The 17,088-nt window shown below is 36.8% G+C and overlaps 1 protein-coding gene across 7 annotated transcripts in view; it reads left to right on the top strand.

The window, feature by feature from the left end:
* The window catches only part of LOC119830472 (FERM, ARHGEF and pleckstrin domain-containing protein 1), a 56,566-nt gene extending 39,543 nt beyond the window's left edge, over positions 1 to 17,023 (top strand). For 3 of the 7 annotated variants that reach the window (XM_038353511.1, XM_038353512.1, XM_038353513.1), the window contains one exon: positions 12,366 to 12,503. In XM_038353511.1, the coding sequence (XP_038209439.1) occupies positions 12,366 to 12,369 (4 nt within the window). In that variant the 3' untranslated portion in view covers positions 12,370 to 12,503. Of the gene's footprint in view, positions 1 to 12,365; positions 12,609 to 12,723; positions 12,815 to 13,090; positions 13,218 to 13,749; positions 13,919 to 14,171; positions 14,240 to 14,450; positions 14,632 to 15,462; positions 15,601 to 16,119; positions 16,218 to 16,407; positions 16,532 to 16,743 lie in introns of those variants that run through there. The other 4 variants (XM_038353509.1, XM_038353508.1, XM_038353507.1 and 1 more) reach the window with 2 other exon arrangements.
* The last annotated feature ends 65 nt before the right edge of the window (positions 17,024 to 17,088 follow it).

Below are 17,088 nucleotides of genomic sequence, written 5' to 3' on the forward strand. Positions count from 1 at the left end.
AGGCCACGCTTTGATTTACCTAAAAACTACTTTAAAGAATTCGATGCGTTTAAAGCTGGTTTTAATGACAATAAAAAAGTGGATGACAGTTATGACATTCCCTACGTTTTGCACAAAAGGCATATTATGAATGGTACTGCTCCTTCACCAATCAATGATAAAATGCCTCCACCGGACATCATTACATTACCGCCACAAAATGGACGTCACGTTGTCAATGCTCATCCTCGTTGTAGATATCATGACCATCCAAAATCGCCTCGTTCACCAAAATCTCCAAAATCACCTAAGTCACCAAAATCGCCAAAGTCACCTAAGTCGCCAAAATCACCAAAATCACCCAAGTCACCTAAATCTCCTAGGAACAGTATACAAACAGAACACGCTATGAAGTTTTTGGATGTTGAAAATCGAGATTTCTTATTCACACAGAACATCGATTTATCAAAGGTAGACCCAATTACATTAGAAGTCGATAAAAGTGGAAAAATGCAGCACTTACCTAGCCCGAAGAGAGATATTTCAAAATGTATGGATTCAACTTTGCTAGAAACACTTAATTCTAAATTAAGTCAAATTGAAAGCGACTCTGCTACTAGTTCTAAGACTGATAGCATGAGACAAGAACCATATTCTCATGATATTAAATTTGCTATAAATGGGCGAAATCTTCTTCAAGCGCCCATATGTAAAGATCCAAAACCTTTATCGGCATCTGAAAAACTACGTGCTGATATTAAATCCAAATCTGATAAACAAACAGCAAAAAGGCCTATTAAGCCTAGAGGCACAGGCAAAAAAGGTGTGGGCGGTAAAACTAAAAACAAAAACAATAATAAAATTAGAATAACATCTTTTTCGTCAGACGATGAAAGCGTAGATTCTGATGATGTTTTTGGTACTACTGAGTCTGCGCCAAAACTTGAGTTTTCTCCACCACAATCTAGAAAGGATTTGGAACCAATTTTGCAACTAGAATATGATAAAATTACATCAGGGGCGTGGCATAGAGGACAAACTATGAGTTCTACAGAAATAGAAGGCTCCCCTCCTCAATGTCGCAAATTATCTGAATTAGAAGCTAAATATAATCCAAAAGTGCTAGAAAGTAATTCTCCTGGAACGGCTACTGAATTAAGACGCATTTCTGAAAGATCAATATCCATACCAAGTTCTGAAGACGATATAGTAATGAGAGCTCCAGAAATAAAACAAATAAGCAAAGAAAGTTCCACGTGGGAATATAACGAAAATATTCCTTCACCCATATTAGAAAGTACCGAATTTTTAAAATCTGAAGATGAACATTTAGCAGACATGGAAATACAAAAAGTAACTGGTGTACGCACGCAGTCTGAGGAAAAAAGTGATGTTTCTCAGTCAAATAAAAAAGATTTTAATAAGTTGGACATCAAAAAGAGTTTGCGAGATGAATTAATTTCACCAATGTTACGAAAAACAGGAGGAACTCCTATTCTTTTTGCCCATGCACGCTTAAATCTATCTGAGGGATCAGTATTTTCTTTGCAGCGTCAAAAAGCTACTCAGGATTCTCCAACTGCAAGTAGACGGGCCAAGAGTTTAGATACCCCGGTCATTCAATTGCATAGATTGCCACCTATGAATGCGTTTTCATCTAAAGATGATACAGTTGAAGATGAAAATGAAGAAGGTGATATCTTAGAAGAGAAACCTTTATTTGATGATAAGACTTCAAAAATTACGCCCGTAAAAGAAGAATCAATTGAAAAAATCGAAGAAGAAAATGAAGGACATGCAGGCGATTTAAAGACCGTTGCTATTGATAATGAAGAAATGAAGTTGCTGGAAAGCCTAGTAGAACAGCGCCGGCCTCGCTCGTTCAAACGTCAACACGATTTAAGCAAAATCAAAAATCAAGCTAAATCACCTTCGCGTTCGCCTATTAACCCATCTCCAATTTCTCGTTCTCCCTTGTCAAAGTCTCCTTCGAGATCACCTACTTCATCTTTGAATTCACCAAGAGGAAGTATCAGAAAACTATCTGATTTAAGCGAAGACCAAATTGTACCGGATATAGAAAGAATTAAAAGAAAAGAAAAGAAGAAACTAACATTAAAAATTAAACCTGAGGATAAGCAAAAGATTAGTAATAAACTTAATAAAGCTGGTTCTTTGGATACCAATGCTACAAAAGTTAAAGCTTTACAAACACAAAAATCATTACCTTCTTCTCTAAAAGAACGGCCAGATTTCCTAACCGTGCCGCCCCTGGATATAGCTAGAGCAAAAAGCCAAGAAATAGAACAATCGATTAAAAAGTCTACTAAAGAAAAATCGAAATCGCTAGAAAAAATGGAAGTCAAAAGAGGCGGAAGCAAAGAACGAACTAAATCTCAAGAAGATAGTGATACAGAAATTGCTAAGCGTAAGGAAAAACAACAAATGCTTTTTGAAGCAGCATTAAAACAAACTAAAACTCTTATCAGCCCTGTAAAGGACGCCTTGCCACCATTCCCCCCTCCCGAAGATAAAATCTTGGTAAAAACGGAAGGTGACAAAATTATTATAGAAACAAAAATTAATAGTAAAGCTGAAGATCATGTTTTTATAGCAAAATCGCCGAAAAAATTGGATAATAAATTAGGTGGTAAGATAAGCCGTAGCTTTGAAGATCAAAAGACATCAGATGGAAATAATAAAGCGACAAATAAAAGTTTGGATGGCAAGACCAGTCAATCATTAGAAGACAAATTTGATGAAATTGCAGCACTTACGAAGTCTCCAAAAACGCTATCTAAAAAACAAGAAATTAAACAACAGATTGAAGGAAAGGTTGTATATCATAAAGTTCATCCGAGTGTCAAGTCTAAAAGCTTAGATCGTAAGGCAGAAATGCATCTTGAAGCAAAGGCAAAATCAAAAAGTTTGGATAGAAATTATGTCACACCCGCTACAGTCATCCAAGCACAACCTTCTACCGATAAACATTACAAGCAAGAGGTTGTTACAGTGGATGTCCATCCAATTGCTATTGAAGAATCTGAGATAATTGACAAAGACGTGGAACCAAAAGAGACCTCTCCATCACACAGCTATAAGGAAAAAACTGAAGATGATTCTTCAATTGAATGGCTCACAAGTTCGCAACATACAGTAATTGAAAATGATACCCAAACAGTTATTATGGAACGAAGAAAGATTGAAATTTACAATAAACAACGACAGTACGAACTCCAAGAAAGTAAAAGTGATAAAGATATTCGCAGTTTAGTGACATATAAGAAACCAGAAGTTACGCGTTTAACGAGTGAAGAGGAATCATTGACTGAAGTAAGTGAATTAAAAATGTCAGATGAAAGTAATATGTTGGGATTATCTCTCCCTTATATAGATGCTGATAGTTCATCGGATCAAGATCAAACTATTAAAAAAGATAGGGCATCAAAATTATATCGTGGCAAGAGTGATGATACGGGATCCTGGAGAACTGTCGATTATGATGAATACACTGCTGAAACAGATTTACAATTTTCAGATACAAGTAAAAGTGGTAAAGGTTTGGAACCACAAAGTACATTTGATGAATCTTCTGCAAGCTTGATTGAATTCTTAAAACATGAAACCATGTCTCAAATACCAGAAAATGAAGGCGATCGCCAAACAAAGGTCGCAAATAGGGTTGATTTATCTCTGAAATTCAAAAATAAAAATAAAATAATTGTCACTCCACCACAAGAGAATAGCCCCACAATAGAAAATATACCGTTTATAGATTCAAGTACATCAAAGTCCACTCATAAATCTGAATCGGGAGAGCAAACGGGAAGTTCAGGAAGCGCTAATGATATTTCACCGACAGAGCAAAAACGGACTTTACTTTCAGCTAAATCTAAACGCACTGAATTATTGAAATTGAGTGCAGAACGATCGAGAAGTTCGGAATCTACATCATGGACAAGTGTAGAAAAAGATATTAGCCCATCTAGCGCCAACATCAAAGGAAGTTCTATAGACGATGAGTCTAGTGTAAGCTGTTCAATTGCTAGACCGCTTGGCATATCTCAAGATATTGAAAAGCTTAACAAAAAAGACCGTGAATGCTTAGAAGAACTTAAACAAGCAATGGAATATGGTGAAGAACATTTACTGTCACAACATACTTTCTCCAGTGAACATTCAAAATCCAATTCCAAGTCTCCTTCGCCAATTGCAGAACTAGGACGCATTGAGAGTCCCAGAAGTCCTTCCAAATTTGGAACGAGAAAGTCCCCGACCCCTACTTTAGAAAAACAAGGCCCAGTCGATTCTCAAAAAGGGCCAACAGACTCCGAATCAAGTTCAGAGAGCATTGATAAAACGGTAGAGCAATTATCGAGGCCTAATATAAGAAAAAGTGCCTTAGATAAAATTGGAAAATGTGTTATTGAAGAATCAGAATCAAGTCAGTCAGCAGCATCAAAAGACTCTGAAATAAAAAAAGAACTAGAAAGAACTGTGAAAAAAACGAAAATCGCTATTACTATTTCCCAAGAAGACCAAAATACCACAATAGACTTTGATGACGATGGTAATGTTATAACCTCATCATTTGAACGTGAATTAATGAAAAAGAGAGCTCTCAAAGACACAGATCAGAAAAGTTCTTCTAAATCTAGCATGGATACAACAACTACAACTACTCCTTCCAAAGGGTCTCTTAGTGTAGATGACTCATCATCTCGTAGAAAGGGCCGTTTAGATGAGCAAAAAAGTTCATCAAAATCGAGTATGGATTCAAGGGGATCACTCAGTGTTGAATCAAGAGGTTCTTTTGAAACAACGGAGTCAACATCTGGTTCTTTGGGTGAAGCTTACCGACGTGGTGAAGAATTAAAACCTACGTGGCGGCCCTTTTTTGGCGCATCAGGTAGTGAAAATAGCACAAGTATAGAAGAAGCTTGGATACCGCAAGATCATGAAGGCTATGAAAGTTTGAATATTAATAAAGACGTCTTCGACTATGGTAATCAAAGGATTTTGGATGATTTTCAAACGTTCTCTAAGAATCCACCGTTGTCTGCTAATACATCGAAAGATTCAACGGATGCTGATTTTACTGATGATCTTAATGATTTTCCCGTAAATTTTTTGTACCCAGCGACTTCGTCTGCAACTTCGGATGTAGTTATTGGATACGGTCAAAATTTTGGCCGTACATTATCGCGTATTTCTGAACGTAGCACGGCTTCCGAAAAAACTAGTGCCGACGAAGATTCTACTAAAGCGTGTTCCAGATCTGAAAGTATTAACGAAGAATCATTAAATTCTAGTGATCATCAGGCGAGCCTTAGCTCTGATCCTCCAAGCAATGCAAATGTTGCATACATATCAGATACTGATAGACGCACATCAGCTGAAATGCCTGATATTCCTATTGATCATATTAAAATTAGCGAAATGTACTCTGAATCGAAAAAAGATTCAGATAAAAAGAATAAAAAGAGTGACGAACCATCAACTCCAAGAAAAACAAAAACTCGTTCTGGACCCTTCCCGCCATCTAAACAGTCGTCAGCAAGTGAAAGTCAAGAATCTGAAGATTGGCCTTTACCAGAATTACCTTCACAAGCAGGTGTTAAAAGGAATGAGTCGGAAATGACGAGGCAAAAATCTAGCGACATGGACGAAGTGCCTTCCCTCCCATCTAGTGAAGGGGTTCTGAGAACACCTATAGTTGAAAAGGTACAAGTTTATTATATGAGCAATGAACCCGAACAAGCGACAAAAGTTACTATTCAGTCAGAGAGTTCCAAGGGACACTTAGGTTCGGATGATGATAGCGATACCTTAAATAACGACGAGGAATTAGAACGTGATATACAAGAGTCTAAGTCAGAAAAAACTCCGGAACCAACATCTGATCATCAGAATAAAGCACAGGTCATACCCTATGAAAAGTCAGGTTATATGGTGGAACCTTTAGATAAACAGGATGAAGCAGCAAACAATAATAAGAATGTTGCAGTGAGTTATGATAAATCTTGCTTAAGTGGAACAATAACTAAAGCATCTTGTTTTATGGGTGACGTAGGTACGTGTTGTACTAGGGCCGATCATAAGTCGTTCAATACAAAGAATAATATTGAAGATAAAGTTATAATAAGTCAGCCTCAAAAATCCCCAACTAACCATAGTCCAATATATGATGATGACCATGCGTTTACAGACGATGTATTTGGTGCAGATAGTAAAAGCTTGTCGCCAGATTTTGATAAAGGATTTTCGCAACTGAGCGGTCAAAAAATATCATGCGGCTCAAACAATTCTGATACTTCTATCGACGATCTATTGTCACAGACTAATGCAGATGAAACAGTACGAGCTATGACTAAGCTAAGTATAAGCAGCACAGGACCATGTAAACGGTGCAGTCATAGTAGCCATTCTGAAGAAGAGACCAGTTCATTCGGAACCGATTTAGACGGGACTGTTAAAATTGGGTTACCACAGAAAAAATGCACACATAGCTCTCATTCTGAAGATACATCCATATGTTTGAGTATTTCTGAATGGTCTACAGGGACGAACACAGTACGTCAGTACGCAAATTTGTCAGCATCTGAAAGTATATCAGCTGTGTCTATACCAAAAAGTGAAAAATCAGATTGTAAAGCATATTCATCTTCCCATGGTAGTAAAAAATTGGACCAGCAGCCTAAAGTAGGATCACAAGCAGAAATTAGTTCAAAGAGTAGCAGCTTAGAAAAAAGTTCTGATAATATAAAGTATGATAAATTATGCAGTTCTGAAACAACAATATCTAAAAAGGGCATGGATAGTAGTTCGGGCACAAAAAGTGATAGTACTTTAACGCTAGCCCAGTCTATATCGGAGTGGTCAGCGAGCACAAGCCATACTTTAGTCGCAACGGCTCGTGAAGATCAACCGGGCTCAGAAGTATCCGAAAATAAAAAGAATGATACTGTAATTATTAAAGAACCAAGTATTGAAGAAGATTGCAAGTCTGAAATTTTAGACAGTGAAAAAAACTCTGTCCCAAAAGACGAACCAACATTGGACGTAAAAGAATCTATGCATAGACTGGGTGCTAGTTCTGCAAAAGTCGAAAAATCATCGTCTGTTAGTTACAGTGATAAGTCGGACAAATCGAGTTCAAGTTCTTTAAGCAGTTTACAACGACACACTAATGGAGTTTTTAGATTCGACCAAAGGTTAAAGGGCTATCCATCAACTTATGACCTTACACAAGATCGTTTTACAAAAGCTCCTCCAAAAAGTCTCAGTTATGAAGAACAAACACATAGATATATGAGACCTACGTTAAGATGTCAAAGTGAAGATGGCGGCTTTAAGCCATATCATGGAGGCGCCCAGCCCGAAATAGACATTGACATGCCCTCACAATTATACAGTCAAGAAGAAAAACACTCCGAGCGTTATCAAAGTCAAGAATTTTCAAATATAATTCGTGAAGAAACAAGCAGTCAGTTTGTAAGATCAGATTATAAACCGCTAGCAAAACATGCTAGTTATGACGATAAGACCTTATCGAAGAACCAAATCAAGGAATACAAAAGCTCACAGCAGTATCGTAGTAAACCAAAAAGCTGGTCTTTTCACGAGCACTACTTAGCTTCAGCGGATTTGCCTATTATAGCTGTCCCGGATTTACCACCCATACATCGAGATTTTCAAGAAAATAAATCTTCAGAACGGTCTGGAAAAACCCCACTTTCAAGATGCTCACCATACTATTCAAGTAGTCTTAGTTCAGAATCACCTCCTATACAACCACTTAAAGCTCCGGTGAAAAAGTCATTATTAGTTAGAAATATTTCTCTGAAGAGCCCACCAAGCGGTAACGATACGGATAGTTCATTAGATGTGATCCGAGATCCTCGTGAGCGAATGAAAACATTTAGAAGAAAGAAGCAAGTCACTAGTGCTCGTAAAAGACACGAAAAAATACAAGATGTTTTGGAGGAAGATTCGACTAAAAGTCAGTGTTCTTCCGAAAGTGATAAACACAAGGGCAGGACGTTTTTAAGCGTTGACGATACATTACGTCGAATGGAAAGTTCGGAATGCTCTGATAGTTATATTCCGGAAGTGGAATCGGGATCTTCTGAAATATCTAAAGCAGATTCTAAAAACTATGATGTACAAGAAGTCAGTTATTCTGAAGATGAGGAGCAAGGAGACTATGCAAATTATAAAAATACTTCCTATGAGCAACCCAATTTTTCAATTAATATTGCGCCAGTACAGTTTCAAGGATTTGGATCTTCTGCCGATGAAGATGAGATGGGTTTTCCCAGATTTGATAGATTGGGACGATTACGACATCCTTATCTCGATTCGCAGGAACCACCATTTGTCCCAGAGGATAGTCCTCCTAGAACATCATATTCGAATAAGAGTAGCCGTCAGTCTTCCTTAAAGAGAGTTAAGTCTACTACACATCGGCAATCTGATGATAAATCGGTCGGTGAATCTTCTGGACAGCACCCAAGAACTAAATATTATGAAGAACACAGTGATAGGGATGATTCAGATGATTATGCATATCCAATTGACACTATTAAAAGAGCTCCAAAAATGACAAAGTCTACCAGTTATCTATTTGAGCGCGGTGAATCAGTTGCTTATTCTGATTCTGAATTACCTCACGATAAAGATGAGTACGAGGCATATAGAGGTAGTCCTTATCCCGAGCGCTACGAAGAAGAGGACATGTTCCAAACGCAGGATTGCTATCCTCAATTTGAACACGATATGGAAGGAAGTGAGGGCAACCAAGAACGCTTTAGTAGAGATCTAGATCAACGCTTCAGCTTAAATAATGTGGAGCGGTTCTATTCTAGCCATTATGTGGATTCACAAGCTTCCAGCGATAGCCCAGAGCAAAAGTTTGATGTCTCTACCATACCGCCTCCACTCTGCTCAGATGACGACGATGAGTAGTTGCACACTTAACAAAAACATATATCGTTCTAGACTCCCTATTGAGTGAAAATCCATTAATCGGTACTTGGGCCTTGTATAAAACCTTTACTTTAATTCAATTCTACTTCACTTGTTATTAATATTTAATATTTACTTACTATTTACATTGGGACTTAAATAAATATTAGCGTTAATCCTGAATAGATCGACCCGTTAACTATTGTCTAACTTTATTATGGTCCTATACCTTAACTAGCTTAAGATTTTAGACGTAGTCGTATGTGAACCGATAAGTGGTATAAAATAAAAGCTTTATCGGATTTACAAGCAGTCATATTTATAATTTTGCCAAAATTCCTGGGTAAACATCGATTAATGACCAAAAATCCTCGACAGACATATGCGAGTGACAAAAGAATAGTGCCAAATATTTCTCGGGTTATTCCGCCTTTTTTATTGTTATTTGTTTCTTTCTAGTTAACTGTATTACTTAGAACTGTAAGGCTGTGATTTACTTTGGTTAAGATCCAAGATCTATGATTTTTTAAGATGTCCTGCTCAAAACAAATTGTAATTAAATATTCGCACATTATATAGCAATACGTGATGAATGTAATTTTAATTTTTAGACTAAAAAGCTTTGCTTTTGTGCCAAAATCTGCTCAATTTTTCCCATGACCTTTGTAAAGTGACGAATTTCGCATTCGCATATTACTTTTTATATACATTTGTTATTCCTTATCAAAACATCACAATTATTAAAAAATGCAAAGTAAGAAATGAAATAATTAATTGATAAGCACGGTTATAATTTTTGAAGTTTGCACTGAAGTTAAGGGAATTATCCAGCTCTGTATATGATGAATTAATTGTTAAATTTTAACACGTTTTGTCTTTGGAAGGCCGGCTTTATTTGAGTAAAAAATAAGCTTATTAGATCAGTTTATGAACGTCGTAATTTACGTTGTAGCGAACGATTACGAATGCAATTGAATGTGATTATGGATTTTACAAGACGAATATTTTTAAAGGAATTTCAAAGAATTTTTTCTTCTCTTCCACGAAATATTAATATAATTTAAATCTGATTTTTCCAAAGGCACATTTTTTTCTTATACAGGTACAAATTTTTTTCGGTTTAAATACCATTTCGTTATAAATAATATTCTTAGTTAAATTCGCACATTGCTCTAATTTTATACAGTTCATAAAGTACTAATTATTATTAAGTATAAATTTTCATTTTATTTCATCATTACTATTGTATGTACCAAGGAAAATAATACTCGTGTATGAATATAATAATAATTAATCGAATAATTAGAAACGAATCGTCAAATATTATCGTAATTTGTATTATCCAAGTAGAAATGATAACTCCTTAACACTTTTGTTTGTCGTGGATAACATATTTGACGCAGTATTTTTCCTAAATCATTTAACTTGGGTATAAATGATGAAAAAAGAACACTTTCAGTATGTATGGACAAGTATTGATGTATGTTATCCGTGGCTTACAAGGCGATCTTAGATTCAATCCTTAAAAATATCCTAAAATAACACATGGAACTGAAAACAGACGCTTTATGATATGAGCGATGGTATTCTTTTTTGAATCGTATGTGATGTTTACAATAATACTCTCCATTATTTAAAATACAATTTCTCTTAGTGTGCACGCTATGCCATACCCCGAGTACGCTTGATACCTTTAACTATAGAATAAACAAGCTACGAAACAATCCTGACGCTAATTAGAATAATAGATGTGGGAGTTTGGGACGGCGAAATGGTTGGCATGGTGTGCATTTCGATAAGGATATTAGGTAGAATGAATGTGCGTCTTGTAGACCGAGATTCTCTTATAGGACTTTGGAAGTTTAATGAGATGGTTTTTGGGACTTTTCTTATTCGTTTGCTGTCAATTCTCAGGCTATTTCATTTAAAGTTATTTATGATATGTTTTCTTATCTTATTTTAATGTATCGTTTAGCTATATTAAACGTTTTTTAATATACTATATACTTTCTATTATAATATTACTATGAAAATTGTGTTAGCTTAAACTATCCTATATAAACGTTGTCGGCAAAAATCATCTTGTGAAACAAATGTTTGAGCACTGTGATGTGTACGATGTATCCTTCTGTGTTTTAACTCGTTGTTTATCTTTAGCTAGTGGTAATTGGTGGTCTGTTCATTTAACAGTTTGTTAGGCTAAATCGACGACTCCGTGTAAATTTAATGTTTATTTCGCGCAAATATTTCACGTATTTTTTTTCTAGATATTTTAGCCACCGATTGACCACAGTGTTCAATTAATAAAATTGTTAAGTAGTGTGTGTCCGAAGCAATTTTTAGATTTAGACCAAGTAACGCCGCATTCGTTTTTACTTTGTTTAATATTCGTCGCGTAAATTCTAATGCTGACTTGTGTTATATTTTATCTCAATAATTACCCGGTTAGATAAATAATTCGTTATTTTTTCTATATTTTTTTTTAAGATTTTGGTTGAAACTGGAAGGTACTTCTCATCTGTTAGTTTCAAGTCGACACCATTGTACGTGCAAAGTGTTAGAATTTAGTGACGAAGTGTAAACATTGCGGTGTCCGGTGGTGTACGTGTATAGAGTGTCGGTCGAGTCTAGTCGGAGAGGCTACCCTCTGTAGTTAGTGCAATAACAATGATCAATAACGCGTATAGGGTTAAGAATTTCGACTTTTCGATGGAGATTGTACAATCCGAATAGACTGTAATGTTACAAATATTTTATTGTCACATTAATTAGATTATTGTTTCGAGGGATCGGGATGTTATTATATAGTTATGATATTTCGTTTTTTGAATTTATATGTAAGTGTACGGTACCCCTGCAATACACTACCCTCAGGGTCGGGGATAGTTAAACAATAAATAAATAAAACTTTAACGAATCGCTGTTTTCAATTCGATTTTTGTTCTGTTTTCCCCGAATTGTAAATGCCGCAAGGATACCGAGTAAGTTTTACGTACCTACTGAATTGTCGAGTTCGCTTCTTATTTTTTTGGTTAATCGTTATTTTATTTCAGGTTTTGAATGTTTTATTTGTTTCAGATTTAGCATGCATGATTTATTATTTTATAGCATTATTAATTTATATTTTAGTGATTTTGTAAACTTCACATTTTTATTGTCTTTTTTTCTATGTAGCCATACATTAAATGTTATTTTAATTTATTTTTGTTTGACAATTAATAGATAAATTGCAAAAACAATTTACAATGAACCTTTTTATCTTTTTATTCAATGAGCAACGTTTTTATTATTTTATATGTCATGCGTCTTGTCCTTAGAGTTTTTCTAGAAAATGCACACTTACACAATTTATTTTGTTTTTTATTATTCTTTATATTTATTTTGAGCGAAGCATTTAAACAATTTTTTCTTTCGTATAGATGAACCATCACCCGAAGAAGACCACACGATATCTTCAGCGAGTCTATGTATGTCGCCAAGTACTGATGGAATTCACGCGGGACTGCCGTTACACGCGTCTACTCCGCTCGAGCGACGGACGCTGACTAACGGCTACGTGGACAATAGAGCGAGACGGGAGAACAATAACCATAACGGCGATAGAGACAGCGATATAATGAACCATAGAGACGTTTGTGACGCCATGAACGGGAATGTACACGGTACGTGCCTTTAATTAATTATAGTAAGAGGATATATGAATTTTTCTTTGATCATTTTTCATTTCATTGTTGTTTAAATGCCTCCTTTTTGCTATCTTTGATTTTTTTTTCATAGTGAACATCGTCTCAGAGTCTACGAGTATGGATGTGTTAAGTGGGGGGGAGAGTGATGCTGGAGACACACTCTCTAGGCGAAATAATAATAGGTAAGATTTATGTAATGTTTTAATTAAAAAAATTGTATGTTGATAAAAAACGCAGTAAATTCCCGAATTAAATGATCAACCACTAACTTCATGAGTGGAAATATATATTATATACCTTATAGCAGTCAATAATTAGATATTAGATATATAATATCCAATCGTGAAAAATCGATTCAGTAGTACCTGATATTAGCACTTTCAAACCAACAAACACTTCAGCCTTATATTATAAGTACCTATATAAAATTATTTTTTAATAATTTCAAATTTATTCAGTCTATCATCGCGCGTGACCCTCCGCGACGTGTCGAAGCGCAAAGCGGGCGACGTGACGTACTACGTGGCCAAGGAACTGCTAATGACCGAGAGGACCTACAAGCGAGACTTGGAGTTGCTTACCGTGGTATGTATGTTGTTATGGCTCTGTTGGCATCTGAATTATCAGATCAAAATAGATTGAAATATAATGTAATCACAAACTTCTTCCGACACTTCACTAACACTGAAACAATTTCTTTTTGTGTTTGGCAAATGATAGCTTTTAGGATTTAAGAACTTTTATCTTTACGAAAAAGCGAAAAGGAAAAGGAAAATAGTCACAAATCCAGACTATTCTATATCTTTATATCTATATCTTTAATACAACTTTTGTCAAAAGTTGTCGCTTAGATCTAAAATAAAGTTAATCTGTTCGTTTTTAGCAATAAAGAAACATAAGCAAATACACAACAACATGTGACATCTGCCATCCCTCACTTGGTCAACGTGGTGGATTATGGCTTGAACCCATACTGTATTTCAGCTGTTGGAACATATTTGTCTTGATGATGATGATGAAGCATATACAGAACTATGTTTAAAATATGATTGATCCCCCTCCCTCCCCATTTAATCATTTCAACCACTGAGCCAACCTTATTTCTCTTATTTTCCAGACGTGGTCGAAACGAGTGGGTTCCATTGGACGGACGGCGTCTTCTGGCACGGAAGCAGCTGCTTTGGCGAAGGCCTGTCTCGCTCTGGAGCCCCTGGCGCTGCCCGCTGGGGCCCTACTGGCGCGGCTGGATAGGGCTTTGGCATCTACATCACCGGCGAGACAGCATGGTATTTTTGTTTGGAGAACTTTTTCTAATCAAAAGTTTTTGTATATATTTATTAGAAGCATAAAGTTTTAGCGGGCAACTGAGCTGCTGGTTCGTCTGATATTAAACGACCGCCACTGCCCATGAACTTTCGCAGACGAAAATGTGTATTTATTTGAGAAGCTTTGTCTATGCTTAATTTTCTGGAGATAATTATATTTATTTATTTAATGAAAGTTTAAAGCTATGTTCTATGGGAATTTAATTTGTTACAGATTTGGAAGAACCGGAGTATAGAAAAATAGCAGATCTGCTCTTCGACTATTTATCAAACACATACGACGTAAGTTTTGTTCAATTTTTATCTATTTTGTATCTCAGTAAACAAATTGTGCAATCATGGTGCACATGGGTTACTCGATAAAGAAATGTACAAATGTATTTTTAGAATGATTGTTTCGGGTCCAAGAGCAACTTGATGAAAAATCATCATTAATGAACATGTAAACACGCATTTCTATATAGAGTGGAAATTAGGTACATTTATTTCTTAGGCATACGCCGAATACACGGAACAAGCAGGCACTCTAGTGGCCCTGGTGGAGAGCGCCCGGCGGCGCGGGGGCGCCGCCTCGCGCGAGGCCACCGCTTTCGATGGCACTTCGCCCCTGCCGCTGGCCTGCCTGCTGCTGCGCCCGCTGCATAGACTGCTGCACTATTGCACGCTCACGCATGGTAAGGAGCCCTTCTATAATCCTACTCCTACTAATATTATAAATGCAAAAGTTTTTAAGGATGTGTGTGTTTGTTGCGCTTTCACGCAAATGCTACTAAACCAATTGCAATGAAATTTGGTACGTATATAGCTGGACAACTGGAATAACATATAGGCAATTTTTATCTCGATATTCTTACGGGATACGGCCTTACGCGGGTGAATCCGCGGGGCGCAGCTATCTAATATTTTTAGGTTAAACAATGGCGTATTTGGCATTATTACATTGGCGTGCGGTAATAAGGTTAATTAAAAGTACTTATGTGCTTAGAAATGAATGCCAAAAGTTGTTGTAGAAACGGATAACAACTAATGCTTTAGTCAAATTTCACAAATAGCACCTGATTGAAAAAACTCATGTTCAATTTATTCGAAAGATGTCATTGATCTTTCCAATAAAATATATCATTCGATAGATCATTGATAACGTTGGCTAGCATGTATGATAGCAAATAATAAAGTACTGGGGTACAAGAATATACACTTCATATAAATTTTAACGTTAATTATGAGCAAGTTAGCGAGATACATTTGTCTGCTAATTTGTCTTAACTGAATTGCATTAGAGAACGGTCTAAAATTCCTTTAAATATTGTTCGCTCATTTTTATATGACATATACAGGAACTGGTAGAATTTGGTAATCGTATTGAATATGTCATGTCACCATCTTAATTTTATATATTTATTTAAAAAACGAACTGCAACAAAACAGTAATGCTCCCTAAACCGTTACAAATGTTATGTTTGTATGTTTAAACGCTCTGACACATTCGTCACCGTCTCGCACAGAACTGTGGTCGGCGACTTGCAGCAGCCAAGCGCTGTCCGCGCACGAGCTGGCGAGCAAGGCGGCGAGCCTCGCGCTCACGCAGCTGCGCCACGTCGAGAACCACGCGGCGCTCTGCCAGCTGCAGCGGGACATCGCCGGTGAGTGTAGAGTCCAACGTGCAGAGGCTGGTGGATGATAGAGCTAGCTGAGAGTCAGATGGCAGGTAGTGGAAAGGGTTATATAGCGAAATTGGTGGTGTAGAGGCAGGTGAACGATAGAGCTAGATGACCGTAGAGCCAGGTGATGAACGACGCCGCTCTCTGCCAGCGGCAACTGGACATCGCCATTGAATGTAGAGTTAGTAGGGAAAGTAGAGTCAGGACAATTCACATTACGTTTAAAATATTTAAAATTTGAAATGAATTAATTAACACCAATCCTTCAAAATAAAAAATTGGAGAGTTGAAAGGGGAAATAGAGTCAGTTGCGAGGATAGAGTCAGATGGGAAGGTATAGCCACACACGTGGGTGTGGGGTTGGGTCAGTAGGATAAAATAAGTAAAGTTAAATTAAATATAATTGACGAGTCCAATGATCAGGTGAAGAACCAGTAAAACCACGTAACATGTGATCAGTGTTAAATGAAATCTTAACATAGTTTTCCTATATCTTTTCAGGTTACGACAAGTTGTTGGTAGCTGAACGTGAATTCGTGAGACTTGGATGTGTCTACAAGCATTCTTCTAAAGGACTGCTACAGAGAATGCTATTCTTGGTAATTTATTAGTGGTATATTTTGTTGCTCTATGTGAACCAAAAGTTTTCTCAGGTCAGTAATGAAATTGGGTGACAGAATTAAATTTGTAACTAACATACTTAACGTACCCTTTTACTACCCACTTCAAAAAATGTGTAGGTTATGTTATTTTTTTTTCTATTTTACATAATTGTCTGCACATGTACAGTTCAGTGACCTACTGCTGCTAGCTTCGAAGTCGTCGAACGGTCAGTTCCGCGCGCACTCGGTGTTCGCGCTGCACAAGCTGCGGCTGGAGCCCAGTGACTTGCCGCACTCTATTGCTATCATTGGTGAGTGCTCGGTTTTTGGTTGGATGGAATATATTCTATATACTTTATTTTTCTTTTTAAAAATAAATATATAATCCAACTATTTGCATGAAAAAAAAAGAAGCCACAAGAGACTGGCACCGTAACGCGTTACGTAACGAAACGCTTTACACTCCCATTAGAAGTTTTCACTTCGAAAAGAAAATTCGTTACAATGAATAAAACGTTTCCAGACGAAGACACAACCGTGCTAATAAGTACAAGCAACGAGGTGGAGTTCTCCGGCTGGTGGCAGGCTCTGTGCGACGCCATCGCGGCGGCGCGCGACCTGCCCGCTCAGGTGGACACCGCGCTCTCGCAGCTCGAGCACGAGGCCGGTCTGTCGCTTATGTGATTCTGTTTATTGGATTAATGAATTGTCTGTCTATGTTTCTTGATATGTTCTCTATTTGCGTAAAGTATTAGTGGATGTATACTCTTGAGGATATATTAGTACTCTACTCTTTTTTCGCTTTAAAATTAAATAAATATAGCCAATTATTTCTGTTCCTGCTTTCTCTCTCTCTCTCTCTCTCTCT

Source organism: Zerene cesonia, chromosome 11, assembly GCF_012273895.1.
Source record: "Zerene cesonia ecotype Mississippi chromosome 11, Zerene_cesonia_1.1, whole genome shotgun sequence".
NCBI lineage: Eukaryota > Metazoa > Arthropoda > Insecta > Lepidoptera > Pieridae > Zerene > Zerene cesonia.